At 31.1% G+C, this 27,541-nt stretch overlaps 2 protein-coding genes across 2 annotated transcripts; both read left to right on the top strand.

The window, feature by feature from the left end:
- The first annotated feature begins 1,331 nt into the window (after positions 1–1,331).
- LOC128036087 (uncharacterized) lies at positions 1,332–5,968 on the top strand. The gene is made up of 5 exons (XM_052626903.1): positions 1,332–1,492; positions 2,540–2,588; positions 3,729–3,904; positions 5,588–5,713; positions 5,803–5,968. The coding sequence occupies exons 3-5, from the start codon at positions 3,742–3,744 to the stop codon at positions 5,865–5,867; spliced, it is 354 nt and encodes a 117-aa protein (XP_052482863.1). The 5' UTR covers positions 1,332–1,492; positions 2,540–2,588; positions 3,729–3,741; the 3' UTR covers positions 5,868–5,968.
- A 4,886-nt stretch (positions 5,969–10,854) lies between these two features.
- On the top strand, positions 10,855–18,737 carry LOC105784145 (mechanosensitive ion channel protein 10). Its single transcript, XM_012609944.2, has 5 exons — positions 10,855–12,265; positions 17,147–17,270; positions 17,726–18,019; positions 18,090–18,292; positions 18,373–18,737. Exons 1-5 carry the CDS (start codon positions 11,019–11,021, stop codon positions 18,653–18,655), a joined length of 2,151 nt encoding a protein of 716 aa, XP_012465398.1. The 5' UTR covers positions 10,855–11,018; the 3' UTR covers positions 18,656–18,737.
- The last annotated feature ends 8,804 nt before the right edge of the window (positions 18,738–27,541 follow it).

Below are 27,541 nucleotides of genomic sequence, written 5' to 3' on the forward strand. Positions count from 1 at the left end.
ACCAGAAATTTTCCTCTGTCGCTGAGTGATCACAAGTGACCAACATGGGTATGTAATTGCCACCAATATTTTTTTGGTTTGTAATATTCTATTTGTTTTTTATATTCTTTGGTATGTAATCATCATTATCCACTCCTATTGACAAGATATGAGATTGTGAAAGGTCGTTTCTATGAGATGTTGGAAATCTTATGGTCAACTAAAAAGGCAAGGGCACGGACCTCTCTAACATACCCTTCAATAAGTGGACACAATCCTACGACGGGGTCTATAATATGGCCACATCACCTAAAATCTAGAAGAATGCATCAATTTTGTTTTAAAGGAAATACGTAATTTGTCGATAACCTTGGTTGTGAAAGAGACATACTTTCGTTTGGCGGAATTGTTCCCAAAGTGAGCAGCGAGTTATGCTGGGCAATTGCAGGGAGGCCATTCATAGCGCCTGGATGTGGTAGAACAAATTAATAAGGGTAAGACACGAGCCAATTGTATGCACTCTGTTTGTCACCCGCGCGAAGACCTATGGTTTCGAGTAACGAAGTTTGATAGACCGGACCAAGGTATTGTCGGGAAAGTGTACCATGTACACCTAAAATATAGGACTTAGGACTATAGGAGATTTGACGTACTTCGTTTTCCATGCGCTCATGGAATTGTAGCTTGTATCAATCAACATTTGATCCCATAAGCTTTGTCGACGAAGTGTACAAATTAGAAAACTTGCACAACGTGTGGAAACACGTATTCCCACCAAGCCCAAATGAACGTAAATGATCGTTTGTATCGAGCGCTCCATTTAAGTTTTACCTGATAGAAGATTGGGTCACAAACCAAAAGGTCGACCAACGTAGACTCAAATACATGGCAACATGGATATTTGAGAAAGGTCTAACCAACCGAGGTTATGCGAACGGTGTAAGAACTCGAGTATACAATGCCAACATGTCCACATCGAAAAGACTATGCAAACTAGAAAAAAAATATCAATTCCATTATAATAGGTAGAGGTGCTCATGGGTTGGGCGGCCCGGCCCGGCCCGAAGGCCCGCCCGAAATTTGGGAGGGTTCGGGTAAAAAAATAAGCCCGAAATATAGGCTCGGGCAGAAAAAGAGGCCCGTTTAGAAAATGGGCCGGGCCTCGGGTAAAATTTTTTTGGCCTGGGCCCAGCCCGGTTATAATTAATATATATTTTTATTATTATTTATTACATTTACAATTTTAGATTTTAGACTTTTAGTTACCTACAGTACTTACCTTTCCCATTTCCCCCACCCGTTCAAACTTCAGAATCCCTAACCCCTTCCCTTCCCTCTTCCTTTTTTTCCCCCAAATCGAAAACCCCACCTCCACCTCCACCTCCACCGATCCACCATCCCACCTCCGGTGTACGGTCCTCGACAACTCCACCTCCAGGCTCCAGTTCCACGACGCTAGCGTTGTTGTTGTTCTCTACTTCTCTTCACTTTGATTCTTCTGCAACTTCCGAAGGTATTCTTTCTTATGCTTTATGTTTTATGCTGTCCAAAGATTTGTTTTTGTTTTCTTTTTAAATGTTATGTACTGTTCGAAGGTATTATTTTTATGTTATGAACTGTTGAAAAATGTTATCTTTTTGTTATTATGAAGCCCCAAAGTTTCTTCACTTCGATTCTTTTTATGTTCACTGTTGAAAAATGTTATCTTTTAAGCCCATGTTTTCACTATGTTTGATGTTGTATTATTTTTATGTTCTTTGGGAATTTTGTTTTATGTCTAATTTATTTGCTTTTATAAGAACCAAATGACTAATCTTCTCTGAGAGTACATGTATAGGCTTGAGGAGGGTCTTATTTTGTTTTATGGATATAATATTGGGAGAGGGTTAGGGGAAGACAGGGTTTGAAATGATGTCATTTAAGTGCTTTGTTTTCATCATTTGTATATTTTATATGGTTGACTAATTCACAATTTCACATTCAAAGTTAAAATTTCTCATCGACATATAAGAATGTTAAATTAGATAAAGCAGGTTTTGAGAAATTAATTACAGATTGAATTCACATTAGAGGTTAACTTTTTGGCCTCTTGAATTGCGAATTGGGTTTAGTTTATTCCTTTAAATAGGGTAGCATATGCAGATAACATGTGCCAATGCTCTGCATGTATTTTGTGTACAATATTCTGGTTGACATTAAAAATGGTTACATTCACAGATCATGCCCCAGCTTTTGGGTTTAGTTCCATTATGAATATTTTTCCATTATGAGGGTCTTATTTTATGTCTGTTTGTTTCTGGTTAATCTAAGTTTATAAAAGTGTATAATAAAAGTGTTGTTGCAATATATATATTCCCTTCCATTTAAAGTGCTAAATGTTTGTTTATATGTTTATATATATATATGTCTGTTTATATGTTTATATCTGGAAATAAAGCTCTCAGAATTTTGAAATTGCATGGGATTCGAGTTTAATGAATTTATTATAATGTTTACTAAGATCACACGCTTAGTTTCTCCATTTAATCTCATCTTTTTTTTTTGCTTTGTTATATTGCAGAAACAATCGACATTGAAATAGAATTTGGCTTACCTTAGCTTCCTTTCCCGTAAGCTTTCATTTACATTTTCTTTTTACAATTTGGTTTAATTTGATTTTCCTTTATTTTACTTTGTACAACATTTTGCAGATTAGTAGATTTCCCCGTAAGCTAAACTTGCTTATCTAGTATCTACTAATAGGAAAATAATGGGATTGAGAAATACAGATACTTCTATTTAAGATTTTGGATTGGATTTATGCAGTTTGAATTTCATTAATTTCTTTTTGGTACATATGTAATTTAGCTTATAGAATAAGTATGACTATCTCAATTGTTTAAACATAAAGGATGTTTTCTAGGTTAGGTTTATATTATATATTTAATAATTTGCCTATTGTTTATATATAAATTTGAAATCTAATAAATGTTTTTGTTCCATTCAATTCTTATACCTTTTTATTTGCATTTTAATTTTGTTTGCGTTTTCCTCTACATAACGGTAACAAACTTTCAAAGTTAAACTATTTTATCTAGTTTTCATTTGTAGACCATGATATTTTTAAAATTATTTCAAAATTTTTTATACAAGATAATTTTAAAGATAACTGATTGTATCTTAAAATTGTTTCAAATGTTAGATGAATTTTATTAAAAAATATTTAATAACAAATTATATATTTATAATTTTAAAATATTAAATTAATTTTTATTGTTTTAAAGAGTTCAAAGTACAATTTTTATTATTTATAACAAATTAAAGAGTTATTAATTTAAAATTCTATATATTTATAACAAATTAATAACAAATTAATTTAAAATTCTATATATTTATCAAATTAAAGAGTTATTAATTTAAAATATTTAATAACAAATTATATGGAATAGTGTTTTTTTGACAAGTTAATTAGTATTTAGTAGTTTAAAGAGTTACTAAATTAAAATTCTATATATTATAAAAGTATGCATCTAATCTAAGTGGATGAGTAGTTTTTTTTTTTGGTTAATATAATGACAAGTTAATTAGTAGTTTAAAGAGTTATTAATTTAAAATTCTATTATAAAAGTAAGCATTTAAAGAGTTCAAACTTCAAAGTATGCATCTAAGCTACATCATCCTATTTGTTTTAACCTATTTGTATATTTAATAAAATATTTGTATATATATTCAATAACCGATTTATAAATAAGATTATTTTTGGATTTCAGGACTTCAATTTTTATGACTATGGCTAGTTCGAACACTCCTATACCAGTGGACGATGGGTTTAATGAGTACGAAAGTGCTGTCAAACGTCAAAAGTCTACCACTTCAAAGGTGTGGGATGAAATGACAAAGCTTGACTACGAGAACAAAAATGAATTGAAGGCACAATGTAATCATTGTAAGACTATCTTCTCTGCTAAGTCTTCTAGTGGAACCTCTCATTTAAGACGTCATCTAAATAGTTGTTTGAAAAAAGTTAATAAGGACATCACTCAATACACCATAGCCATTCAGCCATCACCCGAAGGTGTTCCATCTATAAAAAACTACAAGTTTGATGCTGATGAGTGTCGTAAAGCTATTTCTACTTTTCTTGTGTGTGGAAAGCATTCATTTAAGACAATTGAAGAACCCGCATTTAGATACATGATGAGAATTGCTAGTCCTAATTTTGAGAATATAAGTAGACATACAGCTGCTAGGGATGTCCTAATGTATTATGCAAAAGAGAGAGATCGTGTTAAAGAAGAGTTGGCTAAAGCACCTGGTTTAATTTGTCTAACTTCTGATAATTGGAATTCGGAGCATACAAATGATGAATATATTTGCGTTACTGCTCATTGGGTTGACAAAGATTGGAAGCTACAAAAGAGAATCATAAGGTTTAGAGCTTTATTTCCTCCGTATGATGGTTTGAACATAGCGGATGAACTTGTTTTATGTTGATCTCAATGGGGCATAGATAAGAAAATTTTTAGCATCACTTTGGATAATGCTTCTTATAATGATGTTATGGTTTCTTGTCTTAAAAATCGTTTTCGTGCAAACCGAGCTATTTTGTGTGATGGTGCTTTTTTTCAAGTTAGATGTTGTGCACATATATTGAATCTTATAGTTAAAGCTGGTTTGGAACTTGCTGATGATGTTGTTGGTAAGATTCGAAATGGAATTAGGTATATAAAAAAGTCAGGAATTCGTAGGAAAAGATTTTATGATGTGGCCGACAAAAGTTTTCATTTGAATGTGACCAAAAAGTTGCGTCAAGATGTGTGTGTGAGATGGAATTCTACTTATTTGATGCTTGAATCTTCTCTTTACTATAAAGATGTGCTAGATTATTGGGGCCAACGGGATAAAGATTATCAAATATTTGCACTTTCTAACGAGGAGTGGAGAAATGTTGTTATTCTTTGCAAATTTTTGAAAGTCTTTTATGATGTGACTTGTATTTTTTCTGGTTCTAATTATCCGAAGGCTAATCTTTATTTTAGAGGGGTTTGGAAGGTTCACAAGGTCTTTCTTGATACAGTTAAAGGTCCTTATTCGTTTTTAACTCCAATGGTTGAGCAAATGCAAGAGAAATTTAATAAGTATTGGGCTGAGTATTCGTTGATATTGTCATATGCTGCAATTTTAGATCCTCGTTACAAGTTGAATTATGTATAGTATTGCTTTAATACAATCTATGGTGTTCATGCTTCAGATTTTGTTGAGACCATTCTTAGCAATCTTAGACTCTTGTTTGATGAGTATGTCAAGAAATCTAAATCCACGTCTTCCTCTTTGGGTGGGAGTTGTAATGTTTCGGATAAAAATCCTGTTGATTCTGGTTTGGATGAACACAATGATAATAGTGTTGATTTTGGGGGATATTTTGATGAGAGTGATGATTATAAACGGTATTTAAATGAATCTAGCACTAGGAGTGAGAAGTCACAGTTGGGCATTTATTTGGAAGAACCGGAGCTTGAGTTGAATAGTCAAATAGATGTTTTAGATTATTGGAGCAAAAGTTTAGTTCGATACAATGAGCTTTCATTATTGGCTCGTGATCTTTTGGCAATTCCAATATCGACTATAGCTTCCGAATCGGCTTTTAGCATGGGTAAGAAAGTTATCACACCTTTGAGGAGTTCACTTAAGCCAAAAACGGTTCAAGCCGTTGTTTGCTTGGATGATTGGATGCGAGCTAAGGGATTTTCAGCGGGTAATTATTATTCTCGTTTTATTGTTTGAATTTTATATTATTTTTTCATCAATTTGATTATCTAATTATTTATTCTTATTTCATGTTAGAAATTGGTTGCAAAAAGGACGATGAGGACGATGAGGATGATGATGTTTCTTCGGTAGCTTTTTAAGATGCTTTCCTTCTAAATATGTTGATGGACAATTTATATTTTGTTATGAAATTAAATATGTTGATGGACAATTTATATTTTGTTATGAAATTAAATATGTTGATGGATTAATGTATGAAAATTATGGTTTGTTGCTTAATTTTCCAAAGTCATTTATATATTCCAAAGTCATTATGTTATTATGCAATATGCATAGAATATTTGTGACATTTTTGACATTTTGGTATTATTTGATGCTTTTTTGTAGCTTAAAAGTTAAAACTTAAAAGCAATAGCAGTGCTTAATTGCTTATTGCCCATTGATAATATCTTGCTAGTTCTTATTACTTGTATAATCATTTTACTTTTATTCTTTTTTTGAAGAATTGATTGTTACTTAAATGTCACAAATGTGTAATTATATACAATTAAATAACACCTAAATTCAATTAGTTGGTAATTTTTAAACTTAAGAGTGTATTCTTGTAATACTACATCAATTCTAACATAAAGTTTATACTTTATAGATAACATGATGAAAGCTATTATTTTAAATTTATTTTCATTATATACAAAAAAAAGTATAATTTGATATTTGATTTAACTTTAATAACAATTAATTTAAACTTTTAAGCAAAAAAAGCAAAAAAAAAAAGGGTGGGCAAGCTTCAAATTTTTTCACGGGCAGACACTGGCTACATCTTAGGCCCATATTTCGGGCCGGGCATAGTAAGCGGGCCGAAAAATTTTTTTGGGCCCGGCCCGGCCCATGAGCACCTCTAATAATAGGTAAACACATGGTTCTATGAAATAATAACAAATATCATATTTTCATGTTGTGAAATTACAACAAATTACAACGTTAATTCTATAAAATGATAACAAATATCAACTACCATTTTATTAAATGATACAACGTTAATTTTGTAAAATGATAACAAATATCATCAATACAATATTAAATTAATCAGTGCATATGTCAATCAGAATCAGTGCCGCATCGGGGTGGTCAACAGTTACGTGTTGGATTCCTTCTTGGTTCAACTTTTAGGCGGGGTTGTGGTCTCAATTACTCTTTTTCTTTGCATTTGATCGATTATGATCCTTACATTCTCGGTTGTCATCATGCATCTTCGATCTATAAATTAGTGGTTAGGAGGATGACCCACATTGGTAGAATAAAGATCTTGGAGGTGTTTGTGTCACAAACAGCGAATGAGCATAACTATGTTGAGTTTCATACATCGATGGGATAACAGGTGGACTCTCTACCAGTGCCTAATATGTAGATGGCCTATACATCGTCAACGGGAAATGAAATGGCCCAAGCGTATAAAACATCAGGGATGGATGACCAACAATCCAACCTAACATAGGACTAAAAGAAAAAAATTATGGTGCAACATATGGTGCTTGTGTAAATATGATAGGGTTAGAATACGCACCAGAATACGAAGGTAAATACTGAATGGGGGTGGTGTGGGCATTGGTGCTAAGGTCGTCGGTGTCGGTTCTTGTATGGGTACTGATGATGGGCCTGTCTCGTCAGCCCTTGGATTTGAATGTGGCCATTATAGCCTACTCGTATAGGGATGCCGACGCCTCGCCTCTTCCTCATACAAATATGGTTTGCCATGGATCCTAAACCATTGCATGTACTATGGATCGAATGCTAACTCCAAAATAATAATAGGTTCGTGAATAAGTAAAAAAATTATACCGATTATTCCACATATTGATATGTTGGGAGTGGAATACCGATCAATTATCAATCATCCAACTGTCGCAAGTTGATAGGATGTAGATCATCAAGGTCTTGAGGTACCACGGGAATCGGCTATCAAAATTTGAACTACCATAACACTCTATCGGTTTCGTGTATCTCGATGGTAGTGTACACTACCAATGAGACATTAATGTACCAAGCATTGGGATTCAAAAAGAATTCATCGGGGATTATTGCTTGAATTGTCGGATCCTCATATAGTGTCCATTCAAACTATATTAATGTGATAAAAACATTAGTTATATATATACTACTAAATACGAAATCGACTATGTTATTTGTATATAGTTCAAAATTAAATAAATACATACATTTGCTTCTAATCGTTGGTTTAATAGAAGCAATATATCTTGAAGCTCAGTAGGTAATCCCACGTGACTCGGCGTATGGTTCCACCTATTTAAATAACTTATTAGCATAATAATTTTAATTTAAATCAATTTAATCATGGTCATATCTACTAAATTGTACCTTGTTACGAGTGGGAATATATATAGGTAATTCACTCGAGGACGTAAAAATAGAAACCAAAACCGAGCTCATGATTGTAGTAGTAAAAGGTAACCACCAATTTTGATTTTTCTTGATTGCGTCGCCGACACATCTTCCGGTACAATGCCGCCAATACGGCGGACCCCCAGTTAAGGTCTCCCACTTCTCTAAAATCGACGAGTTTCAGCAGCCACCTTAGATGAACTAGATTTTGTGACTTATCCAGCATCAGGATACCCCCGATGATCTAAAGGATGTACGCTCGAGCATATCGTTCTCTTTGGGCTTCAGCCGAATCCTCAACCAGCTCCACAAAATTTTTTCATATCCAAGCCATTTCGATTCGACCTTTGTAAATCGTCTCTGGAATCGCACCCAAAAGATCTAAACATACGGCTCCCCAATCAGCAAACTGAACAGACACAATTACAACCGACCGGTCCACGAGTAACCCCAACTGTAAATGCATGTTCTCTAGAGTGATAGTACACTCGCCGCATGGAAAATTAAATGTGTGCGTCTCAGGTCTCCACATTTCCACCAACGCACTTATGAGTTTCAGGTCCAACTTACACCCCGGCCTACAAGGGCCACGTGCCAAAAATTAGCTTCCCTCAAGTATGGTTCGATTAACGATGATGGAGGACCGGGTAGATTAGGAATATGGCATTATAAAATTTGATCTTTCGCCTATTTACGTAAAAATTATTAAAAATGTTAAGTTAAAATATAACAATGGAATAAAAAAATTAAAACAAGATTAAAATTTATTCTTACCATTTGCAATTGATTGACGAAATGCTCTTGTTATCAAGACGGATTAGAGACCCGACCATTGCTAAATTATATAAAACACGAAAAAAATTTAATAAAAAAATATTTCTTGAAAATATTAATAAAAATATAATAAAAATTAGAATTTGGATAGAAATAGAATTTTAGTAAATAAATTGAGAATTTGAGAGATTTTTGAGAGTTGATTGAGAAATTTGAGAGATTTAAGATAGAAATGTGAGAAATTATTAGGTGGAGGGTTTATAGTTTTTTTTTACCATTGGGGGGTCATGACTATTTAAAATAGTCGTTGGAAGTGAACATTAGGGGAAGGGGAAAACGCACTGACCTGGATGCGTTTTTGCTTAGCGCGTTGAGCTGGAAGTGCTTTACTGTTCAGAGGGGAAAAACACTTCTAGTTGGAAAGGTTTTTCTAATTTTCCTTTGAAAATAACACCAGCTGAACGCGTTTTAACAAAATCAGCCCATTTTCGTCATTTTAAAAAAATTAGCCTATTTCCGTAATTGTGAAAAAAAAGGGCTTTATTCCGTAATTTAGCCATACTTTCATGTTTTATTATTCCAAAATTTTATTTAAAAATAAAATCATGCATGTAAACCCACAACAATTATATTAGTAAAATTTTAAATTAAAACTCAACTAAAATTTTATTTTAATACTATTATGCACATTTTATTACATCCATTTATTGTTGATCTAAACTATTGTTTAAGTCATTGATTAAGTTGTATTACGAGTTAACTAGGCATCAACTCAATTAAGAAAATTACGAAAATATTATTCCATATTTAAAAAGTTATATTATTCGAGGGTATTTAGTCTTTTTATTTTTAAAAATAAAAAAATTAGATGTGGTTGAATTTGAACCCACACCAAATGTATTAGTAAAACATTTAATTTACCACTCAATTAAAGTTTCATTTTGATATTTTTATACATAGTTTCACACACATACGCATATGATAAAATTTCTAATATTAATAATGTTATTGTTTGAGATGGCGTCACAAATTAACTTGACACTAACTTAGGATTGATGACAATACCATGGTAAATAATTATATTCATGTAGTATTCTTAATCAAATGTATTCATATGTTTAAATTTCATTTTATTTACAATTTAACCTATTTTTTTATTTTAACATTCTACATAATTCACTTGTTATTATTAATTATTTTAAACCATACATTTCATTATTTATTGTATGTTATTTTAAACATAAATTTGTATTCTAAATACGTGGTTTCTATCGCTCTGCGTGTGGTAGAGTTTCTAGCATTGATAATTCATATTATAATATATAAAAAAATAAGATTTGAACTCATGTCATTAAGTGTCGACAAAACGTCAATAACTTCTCTAATTAAATCTTGTTAAAAATTCAAATGTTGGTAAAAATTAATCCATTTAAGATAAATTTACATGGGAATAAATTATATTAGTACGATTCTAAAAGTATAGTTTTATGCACCAATAAAATAATATCATATTGTCAAATTTTAAAGATAACAAAGTATTATTACACACTCATATATATCTACTATCTTCTTCAACTTAATTTTAATTAAATTAAATTATTTGAAATAATTAATTTTAAATTATAAACAAATATATTTTCTTGTTTTACAATTTTAATATTTTTTCATAAGTTATGCAACTAATTTTTAAAAAAGAATTAGTAAGCAAAAATTTTATTGCATTGAATTTTCGGTAAAAGGAATTGTGTAAATTTTAAAGGTTTTATTTTTTTAAAATTTTAATTACTTATATTTTAAAATAAATTAAAATTGGAGATTTAGTTGAATATAGAAGAATGTATAATATGTATTTAAAATTTTGATGGGTAGTAAAATTATACTGATGCTAAGTTATTCCCAACTTACATATATGCATGTTATTTTTTATATTATAGTTATTATCTGGTGCTGTATGTGTAAGTCTAAATTCACACGTACACTCCGTCCAGCATCAGTTTCTACTTTCGACTCTTTCTCCCAGTATTTGAAGAAAATATTGAAGCCATTTTTGTCTATGAACTCTTCCTCTCTTTCCTTTTCTTCTTCTACAAAGCTAGAAAGACTGAGGGAGAGCTTTAATGGAGGCTCAAAACCAAAATAAACAGAAGCCCAATTCAGATCAAGTAGTCCTCTTCATGGATGAACCAAACTCCAAACACAAAGAATCATCTCCTCAGGCACAGGCTCAGGCAGATAGTAACAACATTACCCTTCCACTCTCACAACAACAAACCCCCGCAAAAACCAAAACTCTTCGCCGTCTCAACTTCTCCAAACCCAGAGCCCGTTTTGCCGAAACAACCTTCCCTCTAACTCCCAAACCCATCCCCGAATCCGATGAAAACCAACCCTTATACCCTCACCACGAAACCTCCTCCACCGACTCCGATGACGACTGGTTCGACGACGACGAAGAAGATGGTAATGTAGGAGATAGTAAGGAAGCCGAGTACAGAAGAAGAAGAAGAAAAAGAAAGATAAACAGAAGAGCTTTAATTGAGTTCGTTCTCTTTATCATTATCATGATTTGTTTGATATGTTCTTTAACTCTACAATCGCTCCAACACAAACTTTGTTGGGGTTTAGAGTTATGGAAATGGTGTCTTATGATCATGGTTTTGTTTTGCGGACGCTTGGTTTCGGCTTGGGTTGTTGGGTTCATGGTTTTCCTTATAGAACGGAATTTCATGCTTCGTGAAAAGGTTCTATATTTCGTTTATGGATTAAGGAAGAGCTTTCAAAACTGTGCTTGGTTAGGGTTAGTTCTTATATGTTGGATGATCATGTTCCCTGATATTCACAAACAAAACATCGTTGTTAAAAAAACATTTCTTGGCCTGATTGCTGTTCTAACCGGCGCCACCATTTGGCTACTGAAAATCGTTTTGGTGAAGGTATTAGCTTCATCCTTTCACGTAGCCACCTTCTTTGATCGCATGAAAGAGAGCGTTTTCCATCACTATATCCTGGATGCACTTTCGGGGCCTCCCTTAGACGAAGAGCCTAAAAAACGAGGACTGAAGCATGCTAAAACCATGCCTGCCAGGCTGAGGCCGGAAGGCAGCGGCGGCGGCGTGGCCAGAACGTTGTCGAAGAAAGGGTCGAGAAGGATTGACATGGAGAAGCTGAAGAAGCTTAGCTTGGAAGGGAGAGCTAATGCATGGAGCGTCAAGAGGCTGGTCAACTACGTTAAGTCGTCGGGATTGTCCACGATATCCAGGACGGTCGATGATTTTGGGGCGGGGAAATCGGAAATTAACAGCGAGTGGGAGGCTCGGACATGTGCTCAGAGGATCTTCAAGAATGTGGCCAAGCCAGGGGCCAAGTAAGTTTCCCTTTTAACCCTGTTATTGCTTAATTCCTGATTGCCCATCGGAATCTTATGAATCATTTTATAATCTCATTTCTTAGATTTAAGTTGAACCATGAAAATAAAACGCCAAGGATTTATAGATACATTGAATACCATCGCATATTATCCATAATTGTTTTAAAAAATATTAATGAGCTAGAAAGCACTATCTAATGCATCAGCTCTGTAAAATTAATTACAAAATTTCAACATTTGGAAAAAGATCATATTTTTATATAAAAAAAGAATAAGCATCCATTTTTTTCTTTTTCATTTTCTAAAAGCAAAAAGGCTGCTAATTGCAGGCCCATAATTTAGCATGTATGCAACATGATATGCTCCCAATTCCATCTCTACTTTGAAACATGCTAGAATTCCAGTCATCATCAAGTCATAGAATATATATAGTCCAACCCCACTGCGCACTCATTCCGTTTGATATATCAGAACAGGACTGTCACTCTGTCACCTTTTATTTATTTGAGACACTAATTCCTTCTGTCTTAATCAATCTTTTTCTTTTTAGAATATTCAAGAATTTATTAAAAAAAATAGGAAGGCAACCATTATATTAGCTGTGATATGCACTTTCACAGCAATTAAATCTTGTGCACAGAAAGTGGGGAATATTTATATTTATAGTGGAAAATGTACACTCATCATTGAACTCCACTTGGGATTTTCTTTTCTTTCCAAGGTTTGGTTGACAACAAAAATCCTTTGATATTTTTTTACTATAGGTAAAAATATAAAAATACACCGCTTTTATAATAATATAATTTAATCATTTTTAATTAAGTTAGTGTTTATTGACTTATAATATCATTCAACTTAAAATCATCCCTAAACAATTTAAATACGACTTTAATCAATTCCTACATCCATTCTCTCTTTCTTTCTTTTTAATATTTTACTTGGCGGTGCACCAAATATGTTCCATATTAATTTCTATTTTTTTGTGGAAATACAATTAAAATATTAATGCGATATTAAAATTGGCTATTATAAATAATTCCCATGTAAATTTAAAAAATTGTCAAATTAGAAAACTTCAATATAAACTTATTATGTGTAATGTAATTTTATTGTTATAATTTCAAATAATCGAAAGAATGAGTAAATTTGAGGGCTAATTGAGTAAATTTAAATTTCAAAAGTACTCATAAAAAAGTATAAAATGTTGAGTGGTTTAATTTTCTTTCCTTACTTTCCATTTTGCAGTACATTTGAAAAAAAACTTTTTTTCCATTAGTAGCTTTTTGCTTTTATATTTAACCGTCAATATTTTTTCTAAAACCAGTAATTACACGACATCGATTAAACTTGAATCTCCAGGTTTAAGTTACTAGAAAATCATAAAGTCAACCGATTTATTTTAAAAATAAAGTCATTTCTTATTTTGTATCTTGTATTTGAAAAAACATGTATTTTTGTGTTGTTGAAAATTAAAAATAAGGTCATATTTTTCATCTTCTTGGAAATTGAATACAATATCTTTTAACTTTCATCTTTTAAAATACTTAAAACCTATAAAAAGTTATCACCATGTCATCCTTTGATTTTCATTAGTGAGAAAGTAACAGTCTTCTTTAACACGAGGATATTAAAATCCATTGAAGCACTTAAATTATAAAAGAGTATAGCTTCTATTAATTTATATTAGTATTTTGAAAGTTTTTAAAAATAAAAAATACATATGTATTTTTTTCAAAATAAACTCAAACAATCTATTTATGAAAAAATAAAATTTCAAACATAAACAATTTTCAATTCAATATGCAATCGAAAAATAAATTCCTGATATTGTTTTTACGAAAGTATATAAAGATGAATTTTTAAAATTAAAAATCTTTTTGGTGTGAGAGATTTAAATTTTAATGAAATATCAAACTCGTCAAAACTTATCCAGAAAAATTAATTTTATTTTTCTTTTTATGAGATTTAAAACATATTGAGGTGTATATAATTCTTTGAGAAAAATATAATCGAGTTTGATGTACTTATACTATTATTTTTAATTATTTTCATATATGATATACTTATATTATATTTTTTATTATTGTGCATATTTGATAAAGAATTATGTGTAGAAACATTTATGGTATATAAACTATTCATTAATTAAGCATAAGAAAAATTTTAAAACTATTATTATCATTGTCATCTTTTAATCGAAAATATTTAATAAATATAAAAATATGCAGTAAAGTATTATATAATTAATTTTTATATTAGTTGTGTTATGTATAAAATAATGATAATAATTATATCCATTAAAATATTTAAGAAGAAGAGATTGTAGAAAATTGTGATTCCATGTCATCCTTATCCATTTCTAATAAGAGAATGACTAATCATATTTTTTCTTGATTTTTATTTTTTCTCCTGAAAAAATTTAATTTAACTAAGAAAATAAAAATCAGGAGAAAGAATCTAATTTGACATTCTTTAGGAAGAGATAAAATGACGTGAAATCACAGCTTTATACAATCTTTTCTCGTATTTAAGTTTATTATATTTAAATAATTAACGGTTACTAATTTATGAGAATAGTTAAATTAAATAGACATTAAAAGATATTACTTTAAAAACAAATGTTATGGGCCAAAATTCAGCACTAATATTTAAAGAATATTTGTAAACTAATTTGAAAAATTGTTAGCAATTAAAATATTATCACTAATTTAAGCATAAATAAAGGAAGAATTCAAACCTAGGAATTAAAAATTGCTAGAGTTGTTATAAAAATATTTGTAAAATTGTTAAGGTTGAAAAATCTAAGTAGTAATATTTATTAAGAATAAAATATGAGAAAACTCCTAAATAATTATTTATTAAAATGTATCTTTTGTCATTAATATTTTAATATATACCAGTAATTCACGTGATATGCTATTAATATTTTTAGAATTAATTTATTGAGTACTAATGATTCAAATCATCTTAATTATCGTTATATGATTTTAAAGATTTGTTTCCTAAATTTAGTTAGTTGACCGTGATAAATTTTATTATTAGTCAAGTTGAAATGTTTTTACTTATTAGAAATAAATATATGTTTTATCATCAATTTAAGAGTAAAATTAGAAGGGTATAATTTAAGGATAAAATTATGTTTTCTATAACATGGTAACCTGCCAAGTATTAATAGTTTATGGTGCGGGAATTCAACTATAATATATTGGATTATATTTCATAATTTGTAACTCTAAATTGCTATTGTATATACATATTAGATTAATAACTTCAAATTACTATAATATATATATTAAATTAGTAAGATAAATGATTTTGTTTTTGGTATCTAATAAATTTTAATAAACTTTGTTTGCGAAAAGACGGAAATTATATAGATAAGGTATTTTCCAAATGTAAGGTTACTAATTTCAAAAGGTAAATAGAAATGAATAAATATTTTTATAAGAAAAGCAAAGGTAAGGTTAGTTTTTACAAACAATGTGAAAGTGTATAGACAGTGTTGATTGAGAATGACGCATCGGAGAACCCAAAAAAAGGGTCCTAAAATCACATTTGTCCTTAGGAACTGTACGGCTATATACTATATGTGATACTCGACCATTCACTGCATGTTTTTATGTTTTTTTGTCTTTGGCATTACAAATTATTTTAGCTTTTAATTTTTTTATAAATTATTTTAACGTTTTATTTAATTTTTCCGTCTCTTTTAATTTTTAAACTTGTGTTATTTATCAAATCAATTTAAAATAGATAGAATTTTCTATCTTTTTAATATTTAGACTTGTACGATTTATCAAATCACTTTAAATAGATAGAATATCTTTCTTGATGTGATATCCACATGAATTGTTAAAAGATGATTTTAAACAATATTTTTAAAAATTAAAAAACTATAAACAATATTTTAAAATTTTTAAAAATTAATTACTTGCTAACATGGATGCCACACTAGCAAAATTAATTCTTTAATCTATTTAAAGATGATTTAATAAATAATACAATTAAAAATTAAATAAAATATTAAAATAATTTTTTATAAGGCAAATAAATAATTATGTCTTTCTGTTTTAAAGAACCAGTGGCTACATACTTTGTCTCTTTCCATCAACAAAGCATAGGAAAGGAAATTTCCTCAATTTATTTAAATTATAAATATTGAAGTTTTAATCTATTATCCATATATTAAATATTAGCATTAAGTTAAATACATATTTTTACTAATTATTTATCATAAATTATGAGGTGTAGTTTAATGACTATTTATCTTGTTTTTTAATTATGTGGTTGAAAATTTGATTTTGCTCATAAAATGGAGTACATTTTATTATCAAATTTTTATCTTTATTTCTACAAAAAAAAGTACACATTTAATATATAACTTTGTGTTAATTGAATAATTGGGTTGAACATATAATCTCATAGATTACACGAGTTTAGCTTTTCATTAATTCAAATAAATTTATATCAATATAGATCATGCAGGATTTAAATAAAACTTTTAGTTTAAGTTAAATTAAATTCAACAAGTTATTATATTATTTCAAATATAAAGATGTAATCAAAATAATATGTTTTTTGAAATATCAAAATAATAAATTAAACCTTAAAGAAAAAGGAGAAAAGATTATTGCAAAACACACAAAAGAAGAGAAATAATATTTGATTTTAAGATTCATTCTCTATCAACTTTATTTTAATCCTTTAAAAATTATAAAAGTATAGGCTATAAAAATTAAAATTTCATTTGGCTCCCCTTAAAAAATTGTTATGGCTTCGCCCCTCTTTCAACTTAATCATTTTCCTGCATTCTCCTTAATAATTATCAACTCTAACTTAATTTTTTATTTTGATTCTCTTTAATATATACATATAAAGGTATATAGAAGAGGAAGACCTATTGAAGTTCTTGAATAGTGAAGAAGTTCATACTATATTTCCTCTCTTCGAAGGAGCCCTTGAGACTGGAAAGATCTCCAAATCTTCCTTTAGAAATTGGGTGGTAAGATTCAATTATGAGGCTTTATTTTTAAATAGTTTAAATTTACATTTCATATTTTCTAGTGATTTATATTGCATTTTCATGTAGACTATGTATGTACATCAATTTCACTGTTTAATTAAAAGTTTTAAAGTTAAAATTACTTTTATAGTAGATAGTTTAAAAGTTTGAAATTTCAAATTTCAAATTTGAAATTAAAATTATAGTCTAATTATTATTATTGTTAGTAATTTTTACTAAAATTTGTCAATTTAATCTTAGTTATAAGTCATGTCACACAATGATAGTCTAATCAGCATGTCAAATTGACAAATTTTGACAGATAATATTTATGATTTTAATGATTATATTAGGATTTTTAAATAAAACAAAGTAAAATCACTTCATTTTGAATTTTTAGTGGGTATTTTTTTTAAATGATTAATTGTAGTGATGACTAGTACGTTGGAATTCAGGTACATGCATATGTTGAGCGCAAAGCCTTGGCTCATTCCTTGAACGATACCAAAACAGCAGTCCAACAGCTGCACAGATTAGCAAGCGCAATAGTTGTTGTGATTATAATCGTAGTTTCCCTTCTAGTAATGGGGGTTGCCACCATTAAGGTCGTCTTCGTTGTTACATCTCAGTTGCTTATTGTGGGATTCATGTTCCAAAACACCTGCAAAACCATCTTTGAATCCATCATTTTCGTCTTCGTTATGCACCCTTTTGACGTGGGTGATCGTTGTGTCATCGATGGAGTTCAGGTAAAGGGATGGTTTATTTCTTTACAAACGAAAGGCAATATTTAAGATATTGATTGATTGCAAACCGCAGATGATTGTGGAAGAAATGAACATATTGACCACAGTGTTCTTAAGATATGACATGGAGAAGATATATTATCCAAACTCTGTTCTTCTTACAAAGCCTATTAGCAACTTCAGAAGAAGCCCCGACATGGGAGATACTGTTGATTTCACCATTGATGTCTCTACTCCTGTTGAAGATATCAATGCTCTCAAGAAAGCTATACAATTGTAAGTACTCTACTTCACCGAAACATGAATAATTAAAACAAGATGTAAATTAGAAAGATTAAGTGAGAGGGAAATTTCAGGTATATTGACAGCAAGCCAAAACATTGGAGTCCAAAGCACACGTTGATATTCAAGGAGATAGAGAATATGGACAAGATGAAGCTCGTTCTTTGCGTTCAGCACACAATAAACCACCAAAACTATGGCGAAAAAAGCAGTCGAAGATCAGAACTGGTGTTTGAATTGAAAAAGATCTTCGAGGCTCTTGGTATTAAGTACCATCTTCTGCCTCAGGAGGTTCATCTCATCACCAACCAGCTTAACAACGTCATGCCCAATGCCAATGCCAGAATCCCCACGTAATCAAATATATAAATATATATATCCATTTCTTCAACAGCCAAAAAAAAAAAAAAAAAAAAACAAAACAAAAAAAAAAACCAAAGGGAAACCTATTTCCTACGCTTGTATTGGACCTAAAAGTTCGGTGTCTTTTAGACCGGGTAACACTTTGAAATTAATTATTTTAGTTTGTACATTTTGATGGGGTAATATTGGTTTCAATAAGATAATAAAGATAATGAATTTAGTTATTGTAGTTGTAAGGGTTAGATATGGTAGTAGCAACATTAAAATTAATAATGGAATACTTATTTAAATTTAAAAATAATGACGGTGGTAAGGTGAAAATAAATTTTAAAAAACATTAATGAGTGTCTCTATATATAATAAAAATAAAAATATTAAAATCATATTTATATTGTACAATAACTTTAAAATTATATTAATGTTGAATAATAATTAAAAAATTTAAATTCATATTTATATTAAAATAAATTAACTTTTTCAATTATATTTATATTATTTAATAAAATATATTAAAACTGTTTCATATTAAATAATAATTTAATAATTAAAATTGTATTTATATTAAAATAATATAACAAAGATAATAAATAAAATTAGAAGGGATAAAAATGAAAATGATAAACTACACCCAAGGTCACTAACAGGGGCGAAGCCAGATATTTGTTTTAAGGGGGTCAAAATTAAATTGTAATTTTTACGTAGTAAAAATGCAATTTCATCGTTTTTAATAACCTATATCTTTATCATTTTTAAAAGATTAAATCATTTTTTTATCATTTTAGGAGAACAAAGTGCAATTTTACCTTTACTTATTTAAAATTTTAAAAATTTTAAAGGACCTAAATGAAAAATTTTCCATTTTAGGGGGCGGAGCCCCCCTGCCAAAAGCCCCTAGCTACGCCCCTGGTCATTAAATTATTAGTAAGTTTACATTTTGATCACTCAATTTCAAAAGGTTATAAAATGGTCCTTGAACTATTTGAAAGTTTTCAATTAAGTCATTAAACTATTAAAATCGTTATTGTATGACATTCTCTATTTGCACTGCCAGCTACAATTGAAAACTTTTCTTCTCGTTCTCTTCTGCAGTTCGTTTCTTTTTCATAAAGTAGCTTTGAATATCATAAATATTCAAACCAGAATCCAAACAAGTTTTTTCTCCAATCTAATAATGACTGCTGGATTGGTTTAGATCTAATGTATGCTATTCTACTTGTCAATGGGTATTGATTCATTATACGATTGTCAAATCGTCACTTAGAACTCACAAGCTAGACTTTAAAAAAAACTTAACAACCAATAACTTAAATAAAAATTTTCAAATAATTCAATGCCTTAAAATAATTTAATGATTATTTTATAACTTATTAAAATTAAATTACTAAAATATAAACTTATTAATAATTTAATAACCTTAAATTTAGTTTACCCAAATAAAAATTATAGTCTCCATGGGAAGTTCTGTCAATAAACCAAACCCTTTGAGCTATAGTTGAAAACGGGTAGCAGTGAAGTGCGTTTGCTCCACTGAGATTTTGCCAAACACCTTCCCAATGGTGTTGTGGTGAGATTGGGGAGAATTCAAAACCAAAATGTCATATGATTCCATTGCACAAGTAGTTTAAGATCCAAAGGGAGTCTTGTTCAATTCAACTCAAGTTAAAAAGTCTTGTCGCCATTATTAAAAAATTAAAATTTTGATTTATACTAAAAATTCTTTCATGTGCATATATGTGGAAATTACATATTTAGAATTTAGGGTATGTTTATATTCTCGGTACATTAAAAATAACATATAATAAATAATGAAATGTATATTTGAAACTAATTAATAAAAACATATATAATATGTACGATATTTAAATGAAAAATTAGATTAAATTGTGAGTTAAAAAATTTAAACACGTAAACATATCATATTAAAAATATTAACTATAGATGGTGAGTAAAATGAAATTTAAACACATTCATATATCACATTCGAATATTAAATTCACTAAATTATTTATCATGGTGTAGTAATCAATCTTGAGTCGATATCGAGTTAACTTGTGACATAAACTCAATTAATAACATTGTATACAATTGATGGAGGTCATAAAGTATGCATAATAAAATTAAAATGTACAAAATATTTTAAGATAAAGCTTTGTTTGAGTGCTAATAAAGTGTGGAAATGACGTATTTAGAAAACATGGATGTGTTTAAAAATGATATATAATAAATAACGAAGCATGTGATTTTGATGTGATTTCTAGAGCTTTGTGGGTTCGGAAATTAAACAACTTGATTGAAGAATCATCTTGAAATGATTCAAAAGGTGGAAACCTTAATTCGAAGCGCTTGAATTCTTTAAGGAACCGTAGCTATATTGAAACTACAACCCGCTTAAACTTGACCTTATACTCAAATCTTGGTGTATTGAAGCCGCCACACACCGGGATGGTAAACGGAGTGATAAGACAAAATTTGAACGCCACAAACTTTGAAGAAAGTTTGATAAGTTCAAATAGTTCAATGAAGAACCAAGATAGAAATATTCTCACAAAATATGATTTAATTTCAAGCAAAAGTTTTTTTTTTTTACATGAATGACTTAGAATGAAATTTATAGGCCTCAACTGACCTTATTTAACTAGCTTAAATTAGATCATTAATTCTGATTTAACTCTTTGATGGTTAGCCCAAAAGGCATGTCTCTTCACTTGTATTTGAGTAGATGAAAGGGCATGCCTTTTCATTAGTCCATGGATAGCTTAAAGGTCACCATCTTTATGAAGATTAATGCTCTTTAAGTTGTTGTTTGTAGTCCTTTCTTCTACCATAATTGAATACCTTCATTCTTTGTATTTCTTCCCTTTAATTGGTGCCATGAATTGGCCTTTAAGTGCACCAAAACCGATCAGTATTTGAATAGTCTTCCCTTGGTATTTTGAAGAGTCATCTAATCAAGAATGAATGCTTGCTAAACACTTAAAACCTATTCACATTCTTATTCAACTTAAAACACTTAAATGAAAATGAAAATAAACACACTTTAACTTATGCATTAAAATTGTAGAAGCCCAAATTTGCCTGGCCCACTAGAGAAAATAAAACAAATAAACCCAAATCATTACAAACCTCTAGCCCAAATTAAATTCTAAATTACAAACCCATTTTTCCAGGGCCCGACAGGCCCAAAACCTTAAGATATTTTCAGTAAAACAAAAAAAAACCCTAACCCTAACACCCCATGTGCGCCGCACCCATCAGCTACCACCCTCGATCGCGTCGCCCGCGCCTTGTCCCAAAGCCTGACACATTGCTGTTGTCGTTTCACCAAAGAAGCAAGGAACCACCTGCTCTCCTCCATCAACGCCTGCAAACAAGTAGAAGATAGCAGCAAGAAACAATAGAAACAGTAGCAAATAGTGAACGAGATGGGCTATAAAGATTGCTAAATTTCTATGTAAAGGGGGGGGATTTTTTTGTTTTTTAACAAAAAAAGAGATTCAACAGAAAGAATAAAAAAAAAACTTTGAAGGTGATTTTGCCTTTCATTTTTCTCTATTTTCTTTTACTTTTCATAGTCTTTTTATTTTTTATTTCGGTTTTTTCTATTCTTTAAAATCTAAAAAATAAAAAAGGGGTACCTTTCTATTGCGGTGCGCCATCGTCGGTGACTCCTTCCGTGCGTCGAGACCGTAGGAGCCCTTCGGGGTTTCGTTTAGGCCGAGCCAAGGGGGAAACGGGCTAAAGAGGGAGACTTTTTCTTTCTTTCTTTCATTTTTCCGGCACGGCGAAGCCTTCGTGCGAGCCCAACGGCGCCGTGGCCGGATTCAAAGGGGAGGGGAAGCGTTTTTGAAACAGAGAGAAAAAGAGAATGTTTTGAGGGTTTTTTTTATTTTTAACTGTAAAAAATGAATTTTTTGGATGAAAATTTTGTTTAAATAAACTATCAAAACGGCGCCGTTTAAGCCCCATGACCCGCGCGCGATCCAACCCGCTCCAGGGGGGATCCGCGTGTTTTCATGAAACGGGCTATTTGCGCGCAAGGCCCTCCTCTTTTGAGCTGTAGCACAATCGAGTCTTTGTGGTTTTTATATTTTGGCCGTGTAATTTTCTGATATTTTCATTTCAGTCCGCACTGAAACGCTACGCATTTGGGGTTGGGAATATTTCCTGATTAGTCCCTCGTGCCTTCAGCGCATTCTATTTCAGTCCCGAGCCACTCTTTTTTAATTTATTTACGATTTAGACCCCCAAAGTTCTTTTTTAGTTTAAATTAGTCCCTTTTTGTATATTGTTGCTATTAATTAATTTTAATAATGTTATCATTATTTTTACTACTATTATTATGTTTAATACTGTTATCACTATTATTTTTTATTTTATATATTTTGCTACGATTATCATTATTCTTATTTACCTATTTAATATTATTGTTCATTTATTAATGCATGATTATTTATTGTATTTCTTATTTATTATTATCACCATGTATTTATATATATACTTTTGATCCCAAGCTTCCTTATATACATGTACATACAAACATGTTTGTCTTTTTATGTTTTATATATATATCACATACGTATATTACCACCCATACATATATCTTTTGCATTTTCTTTCTTTCTTTCTTTATAATTTCGAAGTATATGTATACATATATTTTTAATATACGTTCATGTGAATATTTTATATTTCATATGTTCTACCTATTTTGTAGCTTCAAAATACATTCATATACATATTCGTATATTTTCACACATTTCATAATTTTTATATACACAGAATTTTATAATTTATCTATATAAACATACATACATATATATTTTGTAACTTATTTATATTTATGCGTGTATATATATATATATATATATATATATATATATATATATATATATACTAATACATATCTACATATATCTAAATACCCATTTTATTTTCATAAACACTTACGTATATGTACATACATGTATATCTTTTATATGTTCATAATTTTATTCATCTTCTTTATTGTTATTATTTATTTATTCATGTGTTCATCATCTTTTTTTAAAAGGGACATTTTAATTCTATTCATTTTTTTACTTGTTGTTATGTATGTGATTGATTCGTCTCTTATATTTATTTATTTCATTTTGTTGATTGTTTGCATTATTTATGCTTAACTTGTCGTATTCATTATCGTTTTGTTATGCATATTAACACCATACATCAAAAGAAAATTTTCTAAATAAGGTAATATTTTGCGTTTGGAAAATCGAGAAAACGTGCCCTAATGTGTTGGGTTTCGATTTCTCGTTAAACTAAATAGCCAAATACCCTTTTAAACTTTCAAAATAAGACCATATTTCGCATTTGGAAATTGAGAAAACGTGCCCTAACGTCTTTGGGTTTCGATTACTCGTTTGGCCAAATAGTCGAATATCTTTTCAAATTTTAAAACGAGGCAATGTTTTGCGTTTAGAAATTTAAGGAATGTGCCCTAAGGTCTTGGGTTTGATTTCTCGTTTAATCAAATTGCCAAATATCCTCTTGAATTTTAATCTATGCTATTCTAGTTTTTTAAGGATCGTATTTTAAATTTCTTTAAAGTTTTTCAGTTTTTCGACACTAAGACATTAAGTAATCAACTAGGTACCAATTTTGGGCATATCGAGGGTGCTAATCCTTCCTAAATGCGTAATCGACTCCCGAACTCATTTTTTTGAATTTCGTGGACCAAACTTGTTGTTTTAATAAAATCAAATCATTTATTAAAAACAACCACTTTTCAAGGTGACCCGATCACACCTTATCAAAAAGGATCGGTGGCGACTCCCATTTTCGTTTTCATTTTCAAAAACCCAAGTCGACCCCGTTTTCCATCAAGAAAATGGTGTCAACAGCTTGGCGACTCCACTGGGGACTAATACGAGAGTCAAGCCATGTGTTGATTACTTTTTGTCTTTTATCAAAGATTGAAAACTTGACACGACTTCATTCGTCTTTATTTCAGTCATTATCATTTTGTTTATAATTACTGCGTTTAGATGTATATTTCTGCACATTGCATTGCATGACCGTTGGTCACACCCTTTTAAGTGGGAGTGAGAAACTACGCCTTCGTGAGGTTTTCACCTCCGCATGGGATAGTGAATCGCTTCCGGGATACATCCGTACCTATTCTTCGTGAGATTTTCATCTCCGCATGGCCATAGGGAAATGTATTCCCCTGAACCGAACTCAGTCCGTATAAGCCTATAATGGGTGAGGATCGAGGAATCTGTTGGTTCGGGTACCCTTACTTTAGAACCGAGCCGCATATAATGAGCCTTAAGAGCCTACCCTAGGTAGAACCACACCGAATGCCTAGAGGTCACCCGAAAGCTTGGTTCAAATCTATGATCATTTTTTTGTATGTCCGTTTTTGTTACGATTATCCTTACTTCAGTTTGTATTTGCTCTATTGGTTTGAATTTTGATATATTTCTGCATATTGCATTACATAATCGCTCAATTGTTCCCTTTTAGGTGGGAGTGAGAAACTAGTCCTTCGTGAGGTTTTCACCTTCGTGCAGGATAGTGGATCGCTTTCGGGATACATCCGTACCTATGTCTTCGTGAGATTTTCATCTCCGTGCAGCCATAAGGAAATGTATTCCCCTGAACCGAACTCGGTTCGTATGAGCCTATAATGGGTGAGGATCGAGGAATCTGCTGGTTCGGGTACCTTGACTTTAGAACCAACCCTCATATAGAAGACTTAGGAACTTAACCTAGGTAGAGCCACTCCAAACCCCTAGTATCTACCTGATTAGGTACGTTTTGCTTTCTGTGCTTGCTTATGTTTTGCACTAACCCCTCTTGTTGTGTTTTGATTATGATTGCATTGCATTGCATTTGCATCTTAGGAAAGAGATATGGATTCAAGTTCGATTACTAAATTAGAAAGCTTGTCATGGAATACGAATTCCTTGATAAAGTGGAAAACAATACGACTTCTCGAATATATTTTGAGGAACGCAAAAAGGGTGATGGAAGAGTTCATGATCCTGCTTCGTGGCCTGAGGATTCAAGGAGATTGTCTAAGAGCCTTCGACGTTCCAAGAAGCTGACGAGCCTTATGAAGAGGGGCAGATGATGGATCGTGACCAAGATCAAAAGAAGAAGCTAGCAATGGTATCTATTGGCGAGATTACTTCAAACATGCGGATGAAGAAAAAGACTGATGTTGTTTCTTAGAATATGAAGATGAGGTCGTACATGTATCCATTTTATGTAAGAGAATTTGCTTTCTAGAAAAGTTTCCTAAATGTAATTGAATCAGAATCAACGTCTCTTTAGGCATTCATGCATTTGCATCACATTGCATTACATACATTAAAATCCATTGAAAGAGTCTGAACGAGTAAATTTATTTCAGCTAACCTGGAAAACCAACCAACCAAACACTCTTACGATATCCAATCAAAGGCTAGAGAAATGGAACGAAGGTTGGAAAAATTAGAGCGAATACAGATTCAGATGCAGGAGCAATTGACTGAATTTCAACAGGAGATGAGAAATCAGATGCTAGAATTACGGAGAACTATGATAAACCAGTTCAACCGATTGCTAGCTGGAAAGTCAAAAGAAGTGAAAGACTCAGTGGTTTACTTTGGGGTTGATAATGAGGATCTTGTCTATTCCTTAGATTGTACTCCGACAAGTGTCCAGGTCCAGCCAGATGGGTGCCCACAATGAGCACTCTTTACTATCGGATCCCAACACTATCAGACTGGTACATTGACACCAGTGAATTACCTAACAGGCTTAGGATCCAATTTGAGGAATGATTTAGTTAATCATGTTGCTAATCTAGCTGAAATAAAACAGATGAGGGTAGAGTACCCAGATACTACAAAGTCTCTAAGGAAGAAGGGGAATAAAGGGGATAATGTAGGCGAATATAACAAGGGCCACTCAAAACCACTCACTGTGGGCAGGCCAAAGACGGAGACCACCAGCCATCAGAGCCCTTTAAAGCAAGAACCTAGAGTGAAACCAGGTACTGAGAAGCTCCAGTTCACACAAATTCCGATGTCATATAAGGAGCTGTATCAAAGCTTGTTCGATGCGCATGTTGTTGCTCCTCGTTACTTGACCCCTTTACAACCTCCTTATCCCAAATGGTACGATATGAATGCACAATGCGACTACCATGCGGGAATTACGGGGCATTCAATAGAGAACTGCACTGCCTTTAAAAAGTTGGTCGAAAGGTTTATCAATATGGGCATTGTCAAATTTGATGATTCAATCAGTACAGAAAACCCGCTGCTCAATTATACGGATAATGAAGGGAATGCGATGAATGAAGAAATGTTGGGAAATGTCCACATCAGTGTCGAATCTGAAGAAACAACTGGAGAAGAGATCTTATTAGACGTTCGCCCTTCTAAACTTGAGAGTGTTTTGAATAATTAGACTGCAGAAGAGACCCCTGTAGTATTTAGAGCTTACTCAGAGTAATATTCAGAACACACTTGTTGCTTTTAGCCTAGAGGCAATAAGAACTCTTTTGTGAAATAGGCTCATGTCTGAAAGTCATTATTCTAATAAAATACATCTTTGCATTCCTTTTTGAGCCAATATTCTTTCATTCTTTTTGAACAATTATTTCTGAATATCTCATTCTTTTGGATTTTCTTCCACATCATTCATTCATTTATAATCATATTGTATAAATAATTATTCATAAATTTATACATTCCTTTTTTATATTCTTTGGTGCTTATTATGAGTCCTCAGATATCAATGACATGAATGAAACTGCTGCAAACTCAGATTTTCTTTTTGAGCGGGGCATGTGTTCAGAGGGATCTCAGGGCTTTGAAAATGACAAAGATTGTAGTTTATCTCTCGACT

The sequence above is a fragment of the Gossypium raimondii genome, chromosome 13, assembly GCF_025698545.1.
Source record: "Gossypium raimondii isolate GPD5lz chromosome 13, ASM2569854v1, whole genome shotgun sequence".
In the NCBI taxonomy this organism is placed as follows: domain Eukaryota; kingdom Viridiplantae; phylum Streptophyta; class Magnoliopsida; order Malvales; family Malvaceae; genus Gossypium; species Gossypium raimondii.